Raw genomic sequence first — 23759 nt, forward strand, 5'->3', positions numbered from 1 at the left:
GACTAAAAGTACATTTAATACGTGGCGCTTGTAGTACAAAGCATTATTTTGTAATCTATCTTTCAACAGATTTATACATTTATAAAAAAAAAAGATTTGACGGAACTGATTCACTTGAAAGCATACCAAAAATATCCTTATTTTGCCTGCTTTCAGTCAGCCTGTTATTGGCAGGCTGTTGGTACTGTCAGAAAACTGCAGTTCATCCTTCCCAGACATTAATTACAGTATAATTATATCCTGGATTTGTGCTGAATGATTATGGCATAAATTAGACAACTTGATTAGATGTTGTTCTTTAATGATGAACAAAATATGTTTACGAAGCGGGATTTAGACCTTACTACTTGACCCACAGACCAATATATCACCATCATATTAGCAGGGATTACATGAAATAGGATTATCTTGAACGTAAAGAAGTTATAAACGTGTAAACTGTTTCCTAAATCACGTCAAAAGTTACCTCAGGAGTTAAATGTATCCAGAGACAGTATCAACTATTGTTTGACAGGGTTAGGTTCAGTAGTCAAACCATCGACTCCTGAAACCAAAGAAAAGGGAGGTAGTGGTCTCATTGGTACAGATATACTGTCTCAGACTATCAGATACACTCCTGGTAGACAGCATCACAGCCTGTAGGATCTTGGTACCTGTCTTTCATGGCGGCCGTTTCAACCACATATCAAGTTTTCACAAAAGTTGAGTGCTCGGAAAGTATGGGGTTCATAGTGTGCACGTGAGGACAACCTTTGAGCTTGGCACTAACATAAGACGCTTTCTTTGAAGACACCACAACCAAAGGCAATAACTCTGAGAAAACTATGGAGAAAGACGGCATCACCTTTCTTTTATCTCACATCCACTATAGCATCTGCAACCAGACAAGGGCTTCAAGGTATGGGTGAGATGGAGGTTGGATTTATCGGATAGGGGTCTGGGATGGGGTGAGGGGGAGGGGGGGGGCTTCCTGTGATGATGTAATGTCAGTGCCAAGCCCACTGGACCAGGTGAGAGGATGTGTACTACCATATACGTTCCAGGTAATTCCAGGTAGCTCTTTCTGAATGGCTACTGTAGTTAGTTGTAGTCCAGGTCAGCCCGGAAGCAATTCAATAAATGTCCTTAAACTCTCAGAATGGTTGGAGTTTACTAAGTGATGCAGAATCACGTTAGGAATAAACAAATAAGGACAGACAACTGTGTTTTTATAAAAACCTTTAACATGTATGAGTGGCATTCGGAATTTCAAGAGACCAATCACCGCGTTCAGAATGAAGCTTGATCCCAGCTGAGCAGCTGCATAACTCTGCGGAGTTTAAAGTGGGACAGGGCGAAGTGCTCATATCAGACATTGTTAAACAGCAGGAATAGCCCACGTGCCTAATTCTGTCTTTCACCCAAATGTCATTCCATTCATTCCCTGAACGTTTCCAGAAAATAACGTCCGTTTTTTTTCCTCCACTTTTTTTTGACGTGGACGCGCAGAGGGAACACTTGGAGGAGCTGTATAAACTAATGGGTGGATCCCAAGGAGAATTTCCAGCCCGGTGATTTGCTAATCGGGGTCTCTTTGCCTTGTCATTTTCCTGTAATCGTGGGTCTTAGTTTTTGCTGTGCTTGCCCAGCCCTCCTGCCGGTCTGGCTCCTAGGGTATCGACTGCTCTCTGTGCGCTTTGATTAAAGCCCAAGTACCTTCAGTCTGAAGGCTGGGCGCTGGAAAGAAAGATCGTAGGGGCCTGGAGTGGCTGAGCGACGAGGCAGAAACTCCTCACTTATGGCTTTGTAGTGCAGTATCCATCACATTTGGGATTGTGGAAGGGACGTCATTTCAAATCACTTGAAGTCACCTAAGTTTTGTTCACTTTTGTGGGCGCCGACCATGGAGATGCAAAGGTGGTCCACAAGGTGGAAAACGAAAAGGTGGCTTATGGATTCCACTGTAACCGCATTCATCACTTTAACCCTGGTTCTGCAGGCTACACATGTCAGAGCAGGTAAGAATTGTTAGGACCCCAAAAGTTTGTGCAAAGTTACAGAGACGGACTGTGCGCCAGCCGGCGTCTGTTCGCTCATACATGATGGAGATACTGGGAATGATAAGCGTCAGAAGGCAAAAGGGAATGCTAGAAGTTTGATACAATTTGGTATTTTGTAGTACAGGCGCAAATGAATTGATACGGGAAAAGACTATTCCACTGTTTCAGTCAAGCGGTCCATGGATCGTAAACCACACAGACAGGTGACGCCGAGTAGCCTAGTACAGTTGTACCCAAATGTCCCTCATCAAAGTGCAGTGAACAACATGATTAATGAAAACGGGCATTCAAAGATGGATCCCAAACTATTGCAACATATCTTTATTCTCACAACACTATAAAATCCCTATTCACATAGCAGTCTTGTTTTTACGCATGACTGGATCATACATTTTCCCCAAGAGATTATCTTAATTGATCACAATGTATTTGTGTTTACTTCGTTAAAACTGTAAAGCCAACTTTTTTTTCTTCTCAGGGCTTATGGGTCGTTGTGAAGGAACCGTAAAAGAATTTGTCTAGGACCCCATTTAGAGACAGGTTTAAAGATTTATGCTGAAAAAAGCTCTTTGTTTGAACTATGGTCCGTTAGGTGTATGTGGACACGGTTAGCAGGGTGGAATTCCGCACGGTTTGAGATCTCAGGCTCACAGTTTGCTAAAGAATTCTGTAGCCAAAGATGAGGTGCCTGTCAATTGTATTCATGACTTCGGGGCAGGACATTTCTCTAAAGCTAAAGGCTTCTCTGTAGCCTGAACTCTCTGGGTTAATTGGTTCTTATGAGCGGTCTTTTTTCAATAGCCTAACTGAAGAATTATATGATGTTGGTGAGCCTAGGTAATTAATGAGACAAGTGCATTTATCTGCACTTTGATGCAGACAAGTTGATATGTAACGTGAACAATGTTGAACAATAACCAACCATCAATTTGACATTATTTACAAGGTATGCTATAGGCTATTTCAATTATGATTTTCCTTGAAGCATCGGAGCAGTGCAGTCCAGACGCGCACGCAGCTACGTCGGGGTCCTGGAACAGTGTTCCATTTGAGCGGTCAAGCTTATCAGTTGCCAAAAGCAGCACCCTTTCTCCGCACTATCCTAGTCCGCACCGAAGCCCACTGACAGGCTTGTGTAACACCGTGCCCACCGTGAATTTTGCACTTAGCCTACATGTCTGGTGGACAAGGCCGCGTTGTCTCACAGCAGAGTCCGCGGTGGGAATGCTTCCCCAACTAAGTACTGTGCAGTTATTTGATGATGGTCCTCCTTGCACCTCCCTATTATTTTAGTCTCTTCAAAGAGCAGGCCAGCGTACAGGCCTAGCCTGCTTCCACCATGGGGAGAGGCACTGAGTTGGGCATCACCCCGAACAATTATGTACAGAACTAATTAGTTTCAGCTCTTATACTGTAGATATTTTTGGGGAGTTTTCTTTGTTGCTTTGATATGACTTCAATTAATTAACCAGTTTTCTTTTGACTTTTCTCATTAATGTCTTGTGTTAGTTGAAAAAGTACTTTCATCAACTGTCATCAACCTATCCACGGTAATTGACAGTAATAGATACCAAACTCTCTCAGAGCTTGGCTCTCAGATCCTATCTCGCTCTCTCTATTGAGCAATCTCCTTCAACTTTCATCTCCAGCATCCTAACGGCTATATGTATATTCTGCCTTGTATGTTCCCCTGCTGGGGTTTGTGGAAGCTGTGGAGCTGTTTTCTTCAGGGTGTTCTCTCCAACCAGCAATGTACAGACATGTTTTCTCTGGCCTTGGGGCACCCTGAGCTCAGACGTGCATTCCTGCAGACAAAGCTAGCATTTCAGAACCGTCTCCCCTGCACTCTGGAAAAGAGATGTGGGCCTGGGACACTTGCAGGTCCACGGTGAATTTTCGTCCCATGAAAAGGGTCTGGATGATGCGTCCTTGATTCTTGATCTAGTTCTCGAAACGCATTTCCTTTGATGGGTTTGTGATTAAAGTGAGGAGCGCGCCATACTGTGTCTTGTCATTAGGCAATTAGACGACTTTAAACTTTGGAGCTTTTGAAAGTCGATAGCCTTGACACTTTGACATTTTATACTGCAGTTAAAAAGAGAAAAAAAGATGAATTGAATGACAGGGGAGCCCAGCGAGAATGAGGCACCTCACGTACGGGGGTAGTACACTGTGAATTTCCCTTGGTATGACAGCAGCATAAAGCAGTCGTTTCAGAAGAGGGGTGGAAGTGGAGAGGGGAGAGAGAGAAGGGGCAGAGCGGGAGGGTGAAAGAGACATTCTGGCTGAATACATGATTAGAGTCCCAGGGAGCTGCAGGTGAAAGGGTTTTCGCTCCTCCAGCAGAGAACGATTTACCGCCACCTTGTAAAAGCTGAAAGGCTGAAACGGCAAACTAGCCGCAAGAAGTCAAACTTTTTTTTTTTTTGGGGGGGGGGGGGGGGGGAGTCAGGTGCGTTGTACAAAGCGCGCAGGGATGAAAAGTCTTATTCTTTTGGCCTCCGTTTCCAGAATTCTTGTGGAACCTTGCAGAACATGATGTTGCTTTCGGAATTTACATTCATATCTACCTGTTTAACATGACAGGTATTACATCAAACACAAGCAGACAGCGTTATGCTAATGTTTCTCCTTCTCCGCCCCCACCAACGACATTTGCATTTGTCTTAAATGGTGTAACCCATAACTAAGCACCGGAGGAGGTCCGCCTGTGATCTTGTGGGTTGTCTTTTCTTCCCTCCCGAGCGGCCGACGGTCTGCCCCCCCCATCCTCCCTCTGTTACCCAGCGCCCGGGAGAAATGTGCTCTTATTTGTGCAGCCGTCAGGGAAAACTCACACCAGCTCATCAGATGCCCGTCTTAAAGACTGAGAACACTCATTTAGATGCTTTAATGGATTAGGGCCGTATTGACGTTTTCTCGGCACCTCGGTGCGAGGGTCGCCCCCTGGTCAAATCATCACATCTGGTATATATGAGGTCTGGAGTGTGAACACGGAGGGGCACCATACTCTGGAGAGACTCACAAAGAGGGTCTTTAGCTCAGTTCACGTCGAGGCAGTTCTTCTCACCATATACTAGAAGAGCAAGTGGTTGAAAAGAACAGCGTCTCTCACCAGCCCTTGATATTTCGATAGGCTTCTTGAAATGTGATTTTGTCTTTTGTTTTTATGTTTGCTCAGTTCTAAGCAGCTAAGTCCGACTCTTTATGCACTTGAGAAGTAAGTGGTCCAGATCAGGCTGGGCTGATTGTAGAGAAGTAGAGGGATGACTTATTCAGTGAGGAAGTAAGACCCGTCAACACAACAACATTTCTTTTAGGGGATTCAGGATAATACACCTCTGCTGTTGAGAGAATTTAAGGGGTCAGACTGGGTAGCTTTGGAATTGTTTGACCGGTGTTGAGGTTCAGATTGTGGGAGAGTGTTTTCTGTAGCCCAGGGCTGGAGCTCTACATTGCAGAGATGTGTTTGAAGCCGGAGACAGTTCTGACAGTTTTCAAGGGATAATGTCATTTATACTGCCAGACTTTGTAGTTATATGCGTAGGAATCATTGTTCTGACAAATTCCCCAAACACCCTGCAGTACCACATTCAAAATCGGTTAAGTGTTGAAAATAAATGCTTAGTGAAAGCAATAATTGTATCTTTGTCTTGACTCAAGATTGGTAGTCCTACAATATAAGCAGTCTGACACAGTACTGAAGACATCCTTTATGCTATGGAAATAGATTCATGTTGAAACAGGGCTTGCTTCTCCCTCATGCTCCACTGACTGGAGTAAAATGAGCCAGTATGGTGTACTTATACCCAGCAGAGTAGGAATGTCTGCCAGAGTGTATTTACGAGGAAATCAGACATTTTCATAAGATCCCCTTGTATGAAGTAGCTAAAGAAACCTTCTTTAGTGATTTAAACCCACACGTGCCAAATCAAACAGCGGTTTTGGAGCACTCAGGAGAGATAAAACCAACGTTTTCAATGTTTCAGTTCACTTCTGCTCCATGAGAAGAACAATTAGAGCTTTTACTAATAATAGATTTGATTTGTAATGCGCCTTTCGAAGCGCTGCAGTACAACTCTCAATGAAAAACCTGAGTGAAAAGGCAAGTCTTAAGAAGTTTCTTTAAGAAACTGCTAAAAATAGCCTTTTCAATCAGGTTTACAATGTCATTGTTCATTTGATTGAGTTTGTTGCCCTTTTGTCCTTACGTAAACATCCGGCATTGCCATACTTATAGTAAGATGGGTAACCATATTTCATACCCCAATATAGGTCTTTTAGAGGGCTATTCAATACTGCAACTGCAATACAGTATGCCCTACCGGTACAACCTAATATGACCAAGGTAACTGTATATGAAGATGTATACAGTGTTTCAAATAAAGAGGGTAATCACCAAACGTTCTCATGGGTCTCAATGGGAGGTCCCTGCCAAAAGGACCTCCTTCATGTAAAGTGCATCAGATATGAGGGAAAAGGAGACCGAAAGTAGCCTCAGTGACCCTTAACAACGTAAACCTATCCACCGAGTGTTATAAGATTGGCTGGATGTGGACACATTGTTTATTATACTGGTCCCTCTACTTTGATAAGGATGTTTCCTGTCACGTGATTCTGCAGGACTTGAGCGTAGTCCTTTTCAATTGAGTCTGGGGTTTTCCTGTCGTGGGGAGGTCTGTGTGTGATTTTGATCTATACCATTATCATACTTTGTTTGCAATTATACAATGATATTTTACTGTCTTTGCTGCTTCTCATTCTCATCCAACATAAACCATGTCTCTGGAAGGTAATGGCTGTTCCATGATCGACAGTAACGTATTATACATCCTGAGTGCATCTTTGAGAATCCTTTGTCATATTCTAAAAAGGTGTGTTCTGCTTTTCTCACCAACAGCGGAACCAGTGGACGTGCTCAAAGTATTAGAATTTCACAATTCCCCCGAAGGAGTTAGAAAAACATCAGGATTTTGCACCAACAGGAGAGGATCTCAGCCGGACACAGCCTACCGGGTAGGGAAGCAGGCCCAGATTAGTGCTCCCACCAAGCAGCTCTTCCCAGGTAAGACAGCCCTCCCCCCACCCCTCCTCGAACCCCCACCCCCCCCCACACACACAAACACACAAACACACACACAACCCCCCCCTTACACGCACACACACACCTCCCCAAAACCCCCACACACCCTTAACCAACCCCCCCCCCCCCCAAACCCCCTCTCACCCCCCCCCCCGACCCTCCCAACCCCTCCCCTACCCCCACACCCCTCCTTGTATCTCCCTCCTGCTGGTCCACATCCTGCTTGTTTGGGAGTCCTGTGTAAAGGTGTCCATTGTTATTGGAGCCAAGGCTTTTGACTGTAGATGACACCTCCGATAGTGTCATAGGGCTGTGTTTCGCCTGAGAGAGAGGGAGAGGGAGAGAGGGAGAGAGATGACAGAGAGAGAACAAGATGAGTGTGAGTGAAAGAGAAGGAAAGAGAGCGAGACAGAGTCACAAAGTGAGAGATAAAAAAGAAGAAGAAAAGAAGAAGAAAAGAAATGCGGGAAAGAGGAGAGCGAAAGAGAGGATAGACAGAGAGAGGAGAGAAGGAAGGGAGAGACAGGGGAGAAATGGAGAGAGTGAAGAGACAGAGAACAGCAGAGAGAACGAGAGAGAGGCCATAGGATGAGACAGTGTAAAACTGTAGGTTTCTTAAAGCTATATCTATGAATTATGTATTGACCTAAGTATGAATATAGCATTGTTATTTGAAGGAGAGGATGATAGGTTCTAAGCTAAATATTAAAGTGAAATGTGACTTGATCATGGGATAGAAGTTTTACAGTTCAGTATGTCTGTTATGATGCTGGTTTGGTTCACCAGGGTATAACATGCTTTTGCTTATCTATGACTCATTCATTAGGTGCAGAAACTTTATGTCCTCGTAAAAATGTTATAGAATGCATTTAGCCTTGATGGCTCTTTGGCATTGCTCTTTAATAACTAATTAAGAAACATTTACAAGTAATAAACTAAGACAAACTGTAAATAAACTCTGTATGCATTGGTCACCTTCCAAACTCAACAGGCATGGACAGTTTTCTTTCCTTAATGCCAATGAGTAATGCCTAATAATATTACATAATCCCCTAAAGAGTATTTCCGATTGAGCTGGACGAGAATAATTGGTGAACTTTGGTGAGATTCAACAACAACCATCACGCAATCAGCTGCTCAACCTTCAATCTAGACAGGCCATCGCGACCCTGACGTCTGACTGGAGACGTGCGCTCCGTGTGTGTAACCTCCCTGGGGGCCCCCTTTGTTCTCCAGGGGGAGTGTTCCCTGAGGACTTCTCCATCCTGGCCACGGTGCGTCCCAAGGCGGGCCTGCAGTCCTTCCTGCTGTCTGTGTACAGCGAGCAGGGCGTGCAGCAGCTGGGCGTGGAGCTGGGACGCTCGCCCGTCTTCCTGTACGAGGACCAGAGCGGGAGGCCGGCCCCCGAGGACTACCCCCTGTTCCGCACCCTCAACCTGGCCGACGGAAAGTAAGTGCCACCCCCCCCCCCCCCCCCCCTCCCCGGCCGTGCGGACGCCCCTCGCGACCGCAGCACGATGTCTGGGATTGTATGGGTTGTCGTTGCTGAGATTCGTTACTGTTTCCCCTGTGTTGGGATTTGAACCGCTCGCGTTCTGAATGGGATAGACGTGAGGGTGTGGAGGAGAGAGCTGAGGAGAGAGCAGGCTGGTTGATGACGGGGTTAAATGCCCCCCCTCCACAAAAAGTAGCCTGGTTAGGTTGTTAAAGTTTGTTTATGTCTCAAATGTCAGGTCAGATTTACTTCTTGCCCTTCATCCAGTGCCTGGTCTGTGCACCTTCCAGGAATACTTCCTGTCATCCTACTTTTAAGAGCCCTTTCTTGTCCATAACATACATCCCTATGGTATGTATGTTTGGTTTGTCTGATTCAACAGACACTTTCCAACAAACATTAATTGTGAAGGCTTTCAAAATGCTGTTTCGAAGGCTATTGTTAGAATAGATAAAGAGTTATAAACCCAACACTGAGTTTACTATCCGCTAGGGAGTTAATAAGAGCAGTTATTCACCTCAGACTGCCGCAGGAGCCAATCACAGCCTGCTCTGTGGGGTTCCCAGTGAGCGACGCAGGGGCAGAGGAAGAGGTCAGAGACAGTGGATTAGCAGGGCACAGCGGGGACTGCTATGGACAAGATGACCTTAACCATGAACCCCATGTCTCTGTTGTTTTAGAAGAGGGGGAGTAGAGTAGAGGGGAGGGGCGGTTAGACTTCGTTAATAACCCCCCTCCCCTCCCCTGGATTACCTGATCCAATCAGATTCAACCAACTGGGTCTCTGAGCCCCTTATTGTATGAATCGTTATCCGCTCTCTGGTTCGGAAATCCCAGAATTCCCACTCGGAGCTTCAGCTTAGTAGACATGAGCCTGTGGCAGAGCAGGGGAAAATAAACAAACAGCAAGGATGCTGGGAAATGTGTTGGCCCTTTTACTTTCTTTATTTTACCAAAAGCTTTTTATAAAGTCTGAGTGTTATTTAGTATTATCTCAGGAGCCAGACTTTGTTTTAAGTGGGTGTTTTTTTCTATTCCCTAGCTTGTAAAAGAAGTCCTAGCCCAGTCACTAAATGTTTTATGGTCAAAATAAGATCTATGAACCACTAGCTGTGTTCTATCGAGATGAGAAACAAGCAAGATCGTTATAGTTTTATCAAAGGTGGTACATAAGGTTGGGCGTTCGACTGGAGGTGTTTACGAGGTGTAACATCAAATACATGTTCTAAAAAGTCCAACTTATCACTCTGTGTTCCCTCCTGTGAGACACCTTTGTTCAGAGAGCGGTTTGGTGACCCACTGTCCGAACAGCAATGTTCTCTGTTGAGGATTTCAGCGCTTAAAGAGTTGGCCGCATACCAACTCCAGATCTTGGGCCCATTTTCAGTGACTGTAACTAATGCTGCCTGCATGGCCTCCCTGGACGCCCGCATTGTTATCCAGACACACATGCTACGCTTGAACATCACTCTGACAGAGGAAAAAAACAGGGCCAGAAAGATCTGTTCAACAGTTTCTATCGTACTTAGTGCATTCTCCAGACAACCAGTTATGCCACACAATGCATTCAGTGATATTGAATAATAATAAAGAACAGTGGTGATGATCCCGCACGAGGACCAGTATCCTCTGCTAAAGAGGACAATCCACGTCAACCATGGGAAATGACCTCTGGTCATTATTTCTCGCGCTTCGATTCGATTGGATCGTTTCAAAAGTTGCATTCACAATCTGTCATACGTTTAACCCAGCGTGAAATGATGTGGCAGGCCTTTTTATTTGAGCCCAGCACACTCTACTGTGCGTCAGGGCTCCTGTTATCGCGGCAGCTGTACGTCTCCAGCGCGCCAACACCCCGACCCCGGCTGCGGCCGCGCTTAATCTGTACGAAGGACGCCTCGGAAAGCATTAAAGATCCCATCAAAACAACTCGTTTCCTGTAAATCCCCAGTCCCTATCCCAGTGAGACACACGGCCACAGCGACTCGATTTGCAGCCTTAGATACGGGGGGCCGTAGGTTTGTTTTCAAGTGCGGGTGGGACAGCCTCTTCTTTGGTTTTCACAACCGAGGACGCAACCGTTAAATGGAACTGTCTCGATAAAAAGACGTGGGGGGCAGAGGGGGACAGGTCAAACGTTTTCCAAAAGTAGAATGAAACCCCCGCCCCCTGCTTCGAGGTCCCTGTCAGCCGCAGGGTGCCGGTCCAGACTCAGGTGAGACGGATCCACAGGAGCACAGATATTCTCCTCCTCCCCGGAACACTGTTTTGACTGTGTTGTCTTCTGCTCCGAAGGCCCGGGGCCTCCGGAGTCCTGACACACACTTTCCACAATGTTCACCGCGCCTGTCATGGCGAGGAACCCAGAAGGAGGATTAAGTTTGAGGTTTAATGAGTGTAATCCCGTGTTAAACAGGGCCAAAGTGTGAGGACAGGAATGTGGTCTGTTTGCTGCCTGGAATGCAGTAGCCCTACGATTGGCCGTGGCAAATTTGTCCACTGGCTCGCGAGGTGTCGCGCTCGCGTGTGACGCCGGTTAACCCTTTGTGCGTGCAACGAACCGGAAACCTCACGTCCGCCCCCGCTGACGTGACGTTCTTTGTCGTGTCGACCGATCAGGTGGCATCGGGTGGCCATCAGCGTGGAGAAGAAGGTGGTGACCATCATCGTGGACTGCAAGAAGAAGATCACCAAGCCCCTGCTGAGGAGCGACCACGCCGTCGTCAACACCGACGGCATCACCGTGTTCGGCACCAGGATCCTGGACGAGGAGGTGTTCCAGGTGAGGTGTTGGGGGGAGCGTGGGGGAAGGGAGGGGTGGGGGGTTTGGGGGTTTTGGGGGCCGTGGGGGAGGGGTTCTAGGTGAGGTGTGTGTGGGGGTGGGGGTGTGTGTGTGTGGGGGGGGGGGGTGTTCTGTGTGCACGGCTGGTTGTGATTGACACCAAACAGCACATTTCAGAGTGTTCATTAAACACCAGGAGCGTCCATTGGACTCATCGAGTGTTTAATAGCTTCACTGTCGTGAGATGGGCCTAAATGAACTCTCGAAGAAGACTTTTAAAAAGTGCTTTCAACAGCGTCGGTTGAGGAGTGCAGCAGCAGAGGGTTGATCTCTGGGTATTGACGCTTCCTTTGTTCCTATGTACCTTGTCATTAAAGACACTCGCGGCTTCTTGTTTGAGTCTTGCAGCCTACTGTTAGCCAGAGTGCAACTTCAGAGGTTAGGGGTTCACAGGAACACAAAACCTTGTTGCCTTGTTGGAATGCTTAGCATGGCAGGTGCAGTTCATTCGGGGTTACCTTAGACTTCAAATAATGCTGTGGAAGTCATTCTGTGCCTCTAAATAGGATTTAGAAAAAAAGGCTTGAGGTTTTATTGGTGTGCGTGGACGTGAGAAAAAGAAAAGTTGCAACATTTATTATCTGTGTGACCTCCTTTGCCGATACTTCATTTACATGTGGAACAGACCAGGCCTTCTTGTTTGGGGGTAAACAACCAGAAGGTTCTAGTCTTTCACACTGGTCTGCACGCCAGTCCAATGTGAAATGTGTGTTTGCTGTCCCATGTCACAGTTCAGAGTTCAACCAGAGGTGGGTGGCACGGGGTCAGAATGACTCAGGATGTAAATAACGTCTGACAATGACAGAATTGTCACTTAACATTGAAGCCAACAATGTCTACGGAAGGGCGTCGGGGTTGGGGGTAAAGGTCACGGCTTGGATGTAGGGTACTGTGTTCACTTGTGAGACAGTTTAGGTTTGTCTGTGGGGGGCTGGGGAGTGAGCGGTCCTTGTTCTGGTGTCATGCTTTGACTGATGGCTGTAGCTGATGCTGCCAGGGATGCTGCTCAAATTCTTCTTCGGCAGGGCCTTGTCCTCGTCCTGGTGACGTGGACCCTGGCGGTAACCTTGGCGATCAGATGTTTGGCAGTGGAGATGCTGGGTTATTTGAATCCCTTTGTTGTAGATCTCACTTGAATGGTGGGGGTGTAACATTTGGAATGACTTTATTTGAAGTGTTATTGTTTGATGTTGAACACTGCACATGCCGTCATTCTTTTTTACGTTCCCCCCCAAAACATATTTGTGGGGCATCTTTAGTTTTACAGGTCTTGCAATGGTTGCAACTGTCATGAGATGAGATTCAGTGTTTTTTAGTTGGAAGCTGTGTCGGACTGTGGTACACAGTGAACAGCCATTCTTCACCCAGCTTACTCCTGGTCTGTTTCTCACACATGCCATAGTATCAAGGGACAACGTTTATTCATGATTGATATAGTCCTGTTCCATGACTAGAACCGGTTATTAGACTGTGCTGCTATTTTAAAAGAGCATATTTATAAACTACCAACGCAAAAGGGAATATCTGACTCCCTGCTACTTTCATTTTTCCTGTCAGTTTTGATTAGATTTATTATCCGGCCCTGAGGCCAGCAGTCGTGTGAAAGATACTGGGGCCAGTTAGACGCTGGGCAGGAGGAAAATAGCGAAATGAGCCCCGTAATTATGGTGGGTAACAGGCTCCTCTCTGTGTGGGGCTGGGGAACAGGCCTCTTGCCTGTTCTCTGTGTCAAGTCCCCTCAGAGGAACTGGTGCATTCTGGGACATGCGTAGCGGAAATACCTGAGCCCGCTTCATGCAATGTTTTGGACCTTTTGATGAATCAAAGCTCCTGAGAATTTGAGAAAAAAGGAGAATAGCTCCTTTGAGTAAATATTTTAGTAAATATTTAGGTAATTTAGCTAAAATATGAAATTGGACAAGAGTTTGAATTTTTTAAATATTTAAGAATCTGCATTTGAAGCAGTTCAACATTCATGGCATGTCGATAGGCCACTTGAGCCTGGAATAATTTTGGTTGTCCTATATTTATCATAAGTTTCTTTTATTAGCTTTTTTCATATAATTATTGCTTAGCTGCCGATGTGTCCAGTGAGCTGCGTAGGATTCCTCTATGAATGAGAGTCTTTCATTTCACCTCAGACCTTCATCACCCCTCCACCCTCCCTTCCACTCCCCCTCCCTCCTACCCCGGCCCTCCTAGGGAGCAGAAGCCATGAGGCCATCTATTCATCCCTGGCTGACATTACCTGTCAGGGACAGTCTGGAGGCCTATACACACACACACAAACACCCCCCCCCCCCAAACACACACACACACACACACACACACATAGACAAGCACACACACACTTACACACAGACATACACAAACACACACACATTCTGTAAACACACACACACCAACTCCTCTCCCTGTGCCTGCTGCTACTCCTGGTAAACATTCTTCACTGCTACTGTTGTCCCTGTGGAAGGTCTGGAAGGTGGACAGTTATTTCTGGGTCTGTTTTCCTTCAAGGAGAAGGAGGTGGAGGTCATGAGGAGAGACTTTGTGTGAGATGGATGCAGGGGACAGTTTCGAAGTCAATCTGAATCCCTCTCAAGTCATCTCTGTTTTTTATTTATGTATCTTTTTTATCCCCGTTCAGTGAGTAATTCATCATGAAAGGAACCCATAAAAGAAAGGTCCTTTCTTTCTGTTATGGCACCCTCTAATTTATGAGTGGGTTTAAGCTTGTCGTTTTTTTAAGCCATTGATTCTTTGTCCTGGCAGGGTGTGTGTACAGTGTGAGTCTTAAGGGGTGTTCTGAGTGGGTGAGGGTTTAAGGTGGGAGGGGGGAGGGATAGCTGTCGGTGGGTGGGACTAAAGGCTGTTGCCCGGGGCAAAAGGTACATCAAAGGTCACATGATGATGACTTCTTTTGTATTTGATTAGACCAACGCTGTCGTAGACCTGAACCGTCTCTATAACTAAACATGAGGAGTTTATGGACAGAGAGAGAGAGGCAGAGAGAGAGAGGGGGGGAGAGAGAGTGCGAGAGAGAAAGAAGTTCTAAAAATGAAAGACGGGAAGACCAGGAAGAAGATGAACAGAGAGAAGTCACCTTTCTTTCATAAAGCTGGATGACCTGGGAGCCTTCTCAAATTCCTCCAGGCTTCTAAAAAGGTCTGTTCATATCTCTCTAATTAAAGGCTGTAATTCCTGGACTGTCAGACGATAAATTGTCATTCAGTAAGAATTATTTATCTTTTTGAACTCTCACTGGTTGCAATCATTCTAGACTTTCATACTTCAGTAATGTTGAACCGGTGCCTTTAGCCTGCTAAAAGAGGTGCCCTGTGGTCGACACCCTGTCTCCCATCATGCATTTCCTTCACCTTTCACCTCTGACTGTGTATTTATATCCCATGTTGCCTTGTGATCAGGAAGAGGTCAAGTTTGTACTTTGAGCTCCATAACTAACAAGTCTTGTGGGTGTTGACCGGGGTTCACTAAGATAGCTTCCTATGTTTTAGTCTTTGTGCTAACCCCACAACCCCCAACACACCTCCTGTTCCTCTCCCCTCCCTCTCCTTCTCCCTGACCTCCTTACTTCTGCCCCTCTCCCCTCTCTAAGTACCTCTCTGCCTGTTTGACCTCTTGGGCTTTAGCCACGACCATGTGCCCCGGCCTCAGTTCTTCTCTGCTGCCCACCATGAGGGCATCATGTTCTAGAGGTCTGGCCCGGGTTCGTACTGCATTACCCAGAAGCCTTCATGTGTGCAAGGCCCCAGAAGTCCAGCCCTGCACCCTAGACCCAACCCCCTGGTGGAAACTGACCAATCCAGCTGCTGCCTCTTCTCCCTGTTCCTCCTCCCCTTTTTTTTCTATTTGAGAGCTGTTCGAATCAGACTGATTACCTCACGTTGTTCCCCTGACGACGTGAGAGCCATGTGTCGTGGAAAGCGACACACGACACCCACGAGGCCAGACCAAACAGCGGAAGCAGCCATTTTGAAGCGTTTTTAACATCCGTCGCTCTGAGCCTCCCCCTCGTCCCCCGACCTGAACCCTGCAGAAAACGGCAGAAACACCCAGCTCGGCGCTCCTTCTACGGTCCCAGACCGGGGCACGACTCCATGTCTGCGCCGCTTGTTTGTGTTCGGGGCCGTCCGCTGTCATGCAGGGCCTAATTAGCGCAGGCTCCAGGCTGAGTTCAAGCCCTCAGACGGTGGCGAGTGGGCGACACAAGAGGTAATACCCGTCAGCTTGGCTCAGTCCCCTTCTTGATCTCCCATCACCGTTAGATCCCTTCCTTCCTTCCTTGGCAGTCGGGGTGGATGCCCATGGCAGCAAAGTCTGGGGTTTCACCTTCTTTATCAAGATATATTTGGGGGGAATTTGTCACGCCTCGTTGGATAGTTTTTAAGTAAAGTGTGACAGGAAAAGCAGAGAGAGAGAGCGAGCGAGCGAGCGAGCGAGCGAGAGAGAGAGAGAGAGAGAGAGAGAGAGAGAGGGGAATACATGCAGCAAAGGGCCCAGGTTGGATTCGAACCCAGGCCACTGGGGTAAGGCCTCTGCCTACACGGTGCGCATATCGTACCAGTTATCCGGTGAGCTACCTGGTTTCATCCTGTGCTGTAGCAGGCGGTGCCGCTGTGTATGGTGGTGAACCGCGGGGGTTTGCTTCAAGGTTTGGTCTTTGTGTGCAAGTTTGTCCGTCTGCTAACTGGATCGTCGTTTTTCATTGTGTTGTCAGTGGGAGTTTTTCCCGAGGCCCTAGTGATGGGCGATCCTGGGACGCAACACATACCATGTTAGGAATGCTTGATATGGTGCTTGTTTATAGAAGAAAAGGGGGAATTTCGAATAAAGAAAGCATTCCGTCCAGTTGCATAAGAAACTTTTTTCTTTTTTTTAGACCTGTTGGAGGTGTTCCAAACAACCAGACAATGACATGTTGATAGACTGTCACTGAGGGAAAGTAAGCTGGTGTATATGTTGCTCTAGGACAAGCCTAAGCATATGGTTGTTTATATATTATCTGTCAAGGATTTTTCACACAGGTTATACTGTACACACAGGTTACACTGTATACACACACACACGTTACACTATTAACACACACACACACACACACCCCAACAGCACAGATCCCCTGACAAGTCCTAGCCTGCTTCTGTCCCTTCCAGTCTCACCATCAGTCTTCTTCTTCTTCCTCCAGACGCTCTCTGACCAGACGAGAGCAGTAAATCTCCATGCCTCCAGGCCCAGTCCAACACCATGTCCCACTGCCAAAGACACTGTCCCTAAGACACCATCCCAAAGACATGCTAGTTCTTCTAACATGCTCTCATTCAGGACAATTCTTCTCCACACTCCAAAAAGCATGTTGGATTCACTTACACATATTGTGTTTTAGAAATGGGTCTATGAAGCTGTTTTAAGCTATTTAAAAGACCCCTTGGACCTCAAACAAATATATTTGTAAATTCATAAACACAAGTGCAGGAAACGACTTTACAGAACGTGTTTAAGGAAATCCTAGTTTTTTTTTTCTTTTTTGAAGGGCAGGTAAACCTGGAAGGTGATAACAGGCTTTCAAAACAAGGCTCCAGAAAAACATTGTCCGGGCAATTATAGAGTGAGAAGATTCCAGAAGCTGAAGCCAAGAGGTTGGCTCATGCAGGGAACTGTTTGTTCCTTGGCTGTGTGGGGCTTCTTTGAGAGCAGGGATCGAGGCAGGGGAGCGCTGGAACGGATGTCAGGCATTCTGGTGTCCCATCCATAAACAGAAAACACAGGCCTTCTTATAATTCTTGGCAAAGCGTGTCGAAGTTTCAGGATGGTCGTTTGTTCTCTGTACAGCGGGCTCCGTCCTCCCGAGCTATGATGCTCGCTGTTCTTACAACCTCCAGGCGAAGATGCCGCGTCGGGGATAGCTGTCACCACCGGGCCTTCCTGGTGTGGTGTTGTTCGTGGGACTTTCTGTGGGATTGTTTAGTTTGACCATATGGTAATGTTTCCTGTGACATACCCAGGAGTTGAGCTAAGCCACCTGGGCTGCGCTTGTGGCTGTGGGTACCTTCTCCTGGAGGGGTTCAGGGGGGTCTGGGGGCGGGGGGCAGGGGGATGGGTGGAGAGGTCTGGTTTAGATCTGCCAGGATACTGTTGTTCTATCAACACTTGGCGTGCAGGAACATCTGGCATCTGAAGTTCTTTAGTAAACCCCTCCCTCATCCTCCCTCTAACACACACAGACACACACCGCTAAATGCATACAAGCACTCTCACACACTTTCCAAACAATCTCATAAACACTGGCAATCAAAATATTTGACTCTGATGCATAGAAGCTGCCTTGATGAGGCTGGCGCTGGTTTCTTTCATCATCCCATCATCGTGTTCCCTGACCTATACAACCACAGTTTACGATATATAGACCAAACCTATAGAACCACAGTTATATAGACCAGACCTATAGAACCACAGTTTACGATATATAGACCAGACCTATAGAACCACAGTTTACGATATATAGACCAGACCTATAGAACCACAGTTTACGATATATAGACCAGACCTATAGAACCACAGTTTACGATATATAGACCAGACCTATAGAACCACAGTTTACGATATATAGACCAGACCTATAGAACCACAGTCTACTGTATATGGTCCATCAGTGGATTTCTGCGTCCATGCAACACAACGTCACATTTTTTTCTCTGTGTCATAAATCTCACCTTGCTTTCCTCCGCCGCACACATGGTAACCAGGTGTTTTGCTCTTTGTCTTGACGGAGCATGTTTGTTGGATTACTCTGGGTAAACCCCAGGAAGAATCATAACTTCCCCGCTGTCTCCTAGTCTCTTCTGTGCCCTGGGGTTCGTGCCAGGCTCTTTGCGCAGGGTGTCGATTTGTGTGCAATCCCACTCTGCTGCGGTTTACAATTGACATCAAATAGTATTGGCTGTAAGTCCCGTGGTAGTTATTGTCAGGTTTAAGATTTGTTTTTACGATACCAAATTGTTGCACAGTGTGTGGTATTGAATAAACTATTTTAGTATGTACTTTCTGCAGGGATGACATTTCCTGTGAACTTCCTGATTTGGATCATGAGAACATTTCTTAGACGTAGGACGCAGATGGGACTGTGAGGGTTTTTTGCTCAGCAATAACAGATGCTATATTACATTTCCAACTTTTGTCATACATGAATTTGTGTCCATCAAGGCTCTGAAACAAAGCCTGCATCCATGCACGTGGCTTCATGGACGCCCTACAAACTGATGACATCCTTTCCTGTCTGCCCCCCCCAGGGTGACATCCAGCAGCTGCTGATCGTGTCGGACCCCAAAGCAGCGTACGACTACTGTGAACACTACAGCCCGGACTGTGACACCCCGCAGGGCCAGACTCTGCAGGCCCAGGAACCCGATAATGAGGTCAGTATGGTGGGGTGGTGAGGTGGGATGCCCCCCAGGGACCCTCCAGGGGTGAGAAACGCAGTGATTGGTGGTTTTCGCTGTGCACGAGCGACGACACATGCAGACGCTGACACAGTTAAGACTTGAAGTGTTCGAGAATCCTGGAGAGTGAGGCACGTCGAGTGAGGTGTCAAAGATCGAACTGGTTTGGTTTCCAAGAAAAGACGCATGCTAGATCGCTGGCGTTCGTTACTGTATACATCTGTAATACCACACGCCTGGGTCCTTCATACATGATACATTCAGGTTCCCCAAAGATACATTCACGCTCCTTGAATTCTTTCATGTCTGCGTCATATCTGGAAACGTTTCTGGCTGGTTCAGCTGAGTCTGTCTCCAGATTCTTTAGAGTCAAGCCAAACCACCTCTGGTGGTTGGAACTCGTGTCCAAACATCTCTCTGTTCAGACATTTGTATCATAAATACAACTGATTAAGTCATACATGAAAATAAACCTATTTATCAAACAGTAAAACAAGATTGATTTCTCAGATACGATGGTTTGACAAGGGAATGCATTTATTCATTTACAGGTAGCTTTTTGCTATGTTCTGTCTTAGACCTGTCCTCACAAGTTAAGAAGAGAGAAAGAGAGAGGGAGATGAGAACAAGACAACCAAGGGATCTATATTTTCATTAATACATCCATTCATTGATTATTCAAATGACGTATCGATGAATGCTATTGAGAAATATAGCACCACCTTTTAACCTATCAAACAGTCAAGTTATACTTTTCTTATTGTTTGATGCCATTTAAACTGTATTAACATGCCAATTTTAATTCTGTCCATGTGAAATACTGAGTAAACACTTCACATGCAGTACTGTACAGTAGTTCATTAACAAAGCTTTTGAACATGCCTAGACGTAACACTTTTATTGCAGGAACAAAGTGATCAACTTTTACAACTACCATAAACCGGCATCAATTATATCAGTGCTTCCCCCAATGCCATAGAATAAGGTTTTGATGTTCCAAGTGATTCTTCATGAGGGCCACCAGTCAAACTCCACAGAAAGCTAGATAAGCAGTGAAAGGGGAACCAAACCACAGGAAGTTGTACAGGAGAATCCGACCCCTCTAATCTAGTTGGTTAACGAGCCTTCCAGGGTTATAATTGACACGCTGGTAGTGAGAATGTTCCATGACAGAATGCACTGCTGGATCAGCTCCACATTGTGCACAGCTGGAAGTGATCTCACACACTTTCCTTGATGTCTATCTCCATTTGTGAGTTCTTAACACCCCACCTGCGAATCTGCAGAATAAAGCAAATGCTCATTTTAGCATTTGTTTACATATTTGTAACACAGCATGACAAAGTGTTGTCTCATTCTGCTCCTTGTGTACAAACAACCTGTTCGGAAGTTGTGTTGCACTGCAACAGGGAAGACTGTTTGCGACAATACTTTGATTACTTTGTTCCACTTTTGAACAACGCTGAATAATGCAAACTAATGAATGTGGTATTGTTTAACCAGTTTAATACATAATATGTCCATAAAAGACATGTTATGTTGGATTTATTTATTTATTTTCCTCAAAAGGTGGATGACATTTCACCCATGCTAATGCTAATATGGCTAACCCTAACATCTGTGTTCTTGACCTCTTTCCCTCTCTAGTACACTACTGATGACTTAGATTACAATGAGTTCTATGATTACTCAGAGGGAGAAACACAGACTGTCCCGACTGACGAGTACTCTGAACCTCAGGTAAAAGAGAAACAAAAGCAAGTGTGTGTCTTGTGACGTCTTCCTGTCAGTCTCTTCGCTTCCCGTGTCGCCCCCCCTCCCCCCCTGTCCAACGCTCTGTCACGGATTGTCTGTATCTATGTATGTGTCGGTCCATCTTCTATCCGTGTCACGCTTGACCTTTCTTATGTTGTGGTTTCACTGCTTAACGTTCCCAACTGTCTTTAGAACTATCGAACATGTTCAGATCTCAAAAACATAAAAAACACCAGGTTTTTGTTTTCTCAAGAAAGTCACCAATGGGATATCCCTTTTTGGTATTGTGAGCAGTTGGGTGTTTCTAAAGACAGCACCAGGGGGGCCCATCATCGTCAGTGTGTCGTGTGGGCGTGTGTGTCCCAGGTTGAAAACCTTCTCCCGACTCCCCCCCCCTGTTCTCTTTTGAATGTTTGTTTTCGTTCCATGTTGTCATGTTGTTCTATTGCCACGACCTTTTTCCAGAGAAAGAGACGTAGTGTCTACATGAAAAAGAAGAGGACCAGAAAGGCCCTTAAGTCTAAGGCCAAGCCCTTAAAGTTCCTGGCCTCAAAAAAATCGGCAACTAAAAAGTTAGCGGCTAAGAAGAAGAAAAAGATGCCTGGTTACCAGGCAACAGCTCCAGCAGCGAGACCCAGAGTCAATTTTAGGGTAAAAGTACAAGTAAACGACATCAGATCTCATCAAGATCTTTCCTCTCTTAAACAGAGGGAAAATCTATGATGATAGGCTGACAGCTACCTACCTAACCCCCCCCCCTCCCCTTTTTTTTCTATAGAACTAGAGGAGTTTTAGCCAGCTGAAGAGAACCCCCCACCCTGGCAAATAACCCCTGTTTGTGCTTATCCGTGTTAACCCTTGCTTCCTTATGCTTCCTTCCTTTCCTGGATGCGACACTCAGCTAAACAGTGTAGGCGGAGAGTACTATACTGACACTGAACTTGACTACGGAACATTAGATCAAACTCAGTCTCCCTTTGCCACCAGCGGACCAACCGAGGTAATGTTTTTCTCTTTTCTTTTGCTCTTTGTCAAATGATGAGGAAAGGGGTTAGATCGTTTAGCAGGGTATAAAACCAGGAAGACATGACCATGGAAGTACCTGGTATGAAATGACAAAGACAAAACAATTCAAAGCAATTGTTCTGTTTTCTTTTCTTCTTTTTTTTACCATTGAGGTTTCATAAACGACAGAACCGTTGGACGGAAAATAGTATGAAACAGGAGAAAGCTACAGGCCACCTTTTTAAACAAATATTGCTTGGCATTCACTGACAGTTGTAAAGCAAACTATATGTTTATCTTTGAATGTTCACAGTGGATTGCCATGCAAATCATCGGCACTGTACCATTCTGTTGTTTGATTCAATTTTGGCTAAGGCTGCAGATTTGAAGTCCTTCACTTGTCGTGCAAAGAACAAATGGGTCCAAACCTTTCTCTAAAAACCACGAGTCTACATGGTCCAATACTCCTGTTACCTAGGAAAATGACTCATTCTTGGGCCTTAAATATGACAGCCATTATATGAATTAAATTATCTAGTATTTTCACAGTGCCTTGTCTTTTCCAGATAACATACACACACTCTTTAACAAAGGGTCAAAGCTAGAGTGTAGTTTTTGATGAAGAAAGAAATTTTCTTCATCCCGAGGATCGAGGATCCTAGGCTTGGTTATGGCCTCTCGCGCAATTACAGCCACACATCGTTTAAGTGGATCCTCGTGCCAACCCCACCTGAGGGCTAAGTACCTAGTTTCCCAGGACACAGCAAACTTTACGTTTGATATGAAAACGACCCTTTAAAAAACCTCGTCAAACATGTGCTTTGTATTCGAAACAAGTCCAAAATCTCTTGTGCTTTTTACTGCCCATCTGACTTGGATAGGAGACAAGACTCGCAGCCTTATCCACCATTGACCACATCTAAGGTCCAATCAGAAACGGGTGACGTTCTGAGGGTAAACAAGCCCCATTAGCCATCACTTTAAGTATGTTGACTTAAACGTGTTGTGAGCATTCGGCCTGCAGGCAGGAATGACATCACAGCAATGGCTCCCCTGCACTTTCGTACTGTCCTCTGCATCACTTTGATTACAAGTTCTGCTCACTGCTGCCACAGAACTGTAATCAACCCAGCAGACTCTCCACACGGCCAATTAGAATCTTAGCTGCGGTAGGAATGAGCGCCAAATGAATATAATATCACAGGGAAAACAGTCAATGGAATCGGATTTGGTTGATTGCGTGCCAGACTTACAGTGTAGTACCTGTGTTATTACATGCATTTGGTCCGCTTCCAAAGACGAATCCACAACAATGACCTTTCAGAATGACAGAAATATGATAGTGTTGTCTGTTTGTGGTTTCACCCTTGTGCCAAATACAGAGCGTATAAATTAATTGACTACAATTAAATTGGGGGCAAAGACTGCTGTGGTGATTGGTATTTTGATATACCCTACACAGAGGGACTTTCAACGTTTGCATAGACTATTTTTGCACTTGTCTTCAGTGTATGTAGAAAGTTTGGAAACACCTAGCCTTTTATTAGTTTTGGGACAGACATGAACCACCTGTTTTTCATTGTTTTCATGCATGAATTCAATCACTTAATCACGGTCGGGGTATTTAATCTACAATTTAATTAATTCTCCAAATACTGCCTAAGGTGACAGTTTGATGAAAATTAAGCTTTTTGTACTAATATCTGTACATTTTGGTTAACGTTAATATTCATACTATTGAATGACCTAGTCTGTGGTATATAAACAATAGGAACATGCATGTGTCTCTCAAAAAGGATAAAGAACTCGATGTTTCCAAACTTTGGACAGGCACTGTACATTTGTGGATTGATGTATCTGTCATGCAAAATGCTTCTAGTGTCATTTCAGACTGACTTCATCTATTTTAGTCATTTTTTTCTCCACCATTTTACATACTTTGTTCAGTTATGGTATGTACTATGGCTGTGCCAAAAAAGCTAAAATAAATTAGAGTCTGTCTTAGACGAATATGATTGACTTCTATTTGATCAGAATTGATAATGCTTTTATTAAATCATGTTGGTAACACTTTATTTATCCATTT

General features: G+C 45.4%; 1 protein-coding gene across 1 annotated transcript in view; it reads left to right on the forward strand.

The window, feature by feature from the left end:
• The first annotated feature begins 1455 nt into the window (after nt 1-1455).
• Nucleotides 1456-23759, forward strand: part of col11a1a (collagen, type XI, alpha 1a) — a 70260-nt gene continuing 47956 nt past the window's right edge. The window contains exons 1-8 of the mRNA XM_062480341.1: nt 1456-1997; nt 6940-7104; nt 8359-8572; nt 11237-11399; nt 18764-18889; nt 20561-20653; nt 21134-21319; nt 21570-21668. Coding sequence (XP_062336325.1) covers nt 1883-1997; nt 6940-7104; nt 8359-8572; nt 11237-11399; nt 18764-18889; nt 20561-20653; nt 21134-21319; nt 21570-21668 — 1161 coding nt within the window. The 5' untranslated portion in view covers nt 1456-1882. The remainder of the gene's footprint in view (nt 1998-6939; nt 7105-8358; nt 8573-11236; nt 11400-18763; nt 18890-20560; nt 20654-21133; nt 21320-21569; nt 21669-23759) is intronic.

This window comes from Osmerus eperlanus, chromosome 15 (genome assembly GCF_963692335.1).
Source record: "Osmerus eperlanus chromosome 15, fOsmEpe2.1, whole genome shotgun sequence".
Classification (NCBI taxonomy): domain Eukaryota; kingdom Metazoa; phylum Chordata; class Actinopteri; order Osmeriformes; family Osmeridae; genus Osmerus; species Osmerus eperlanus.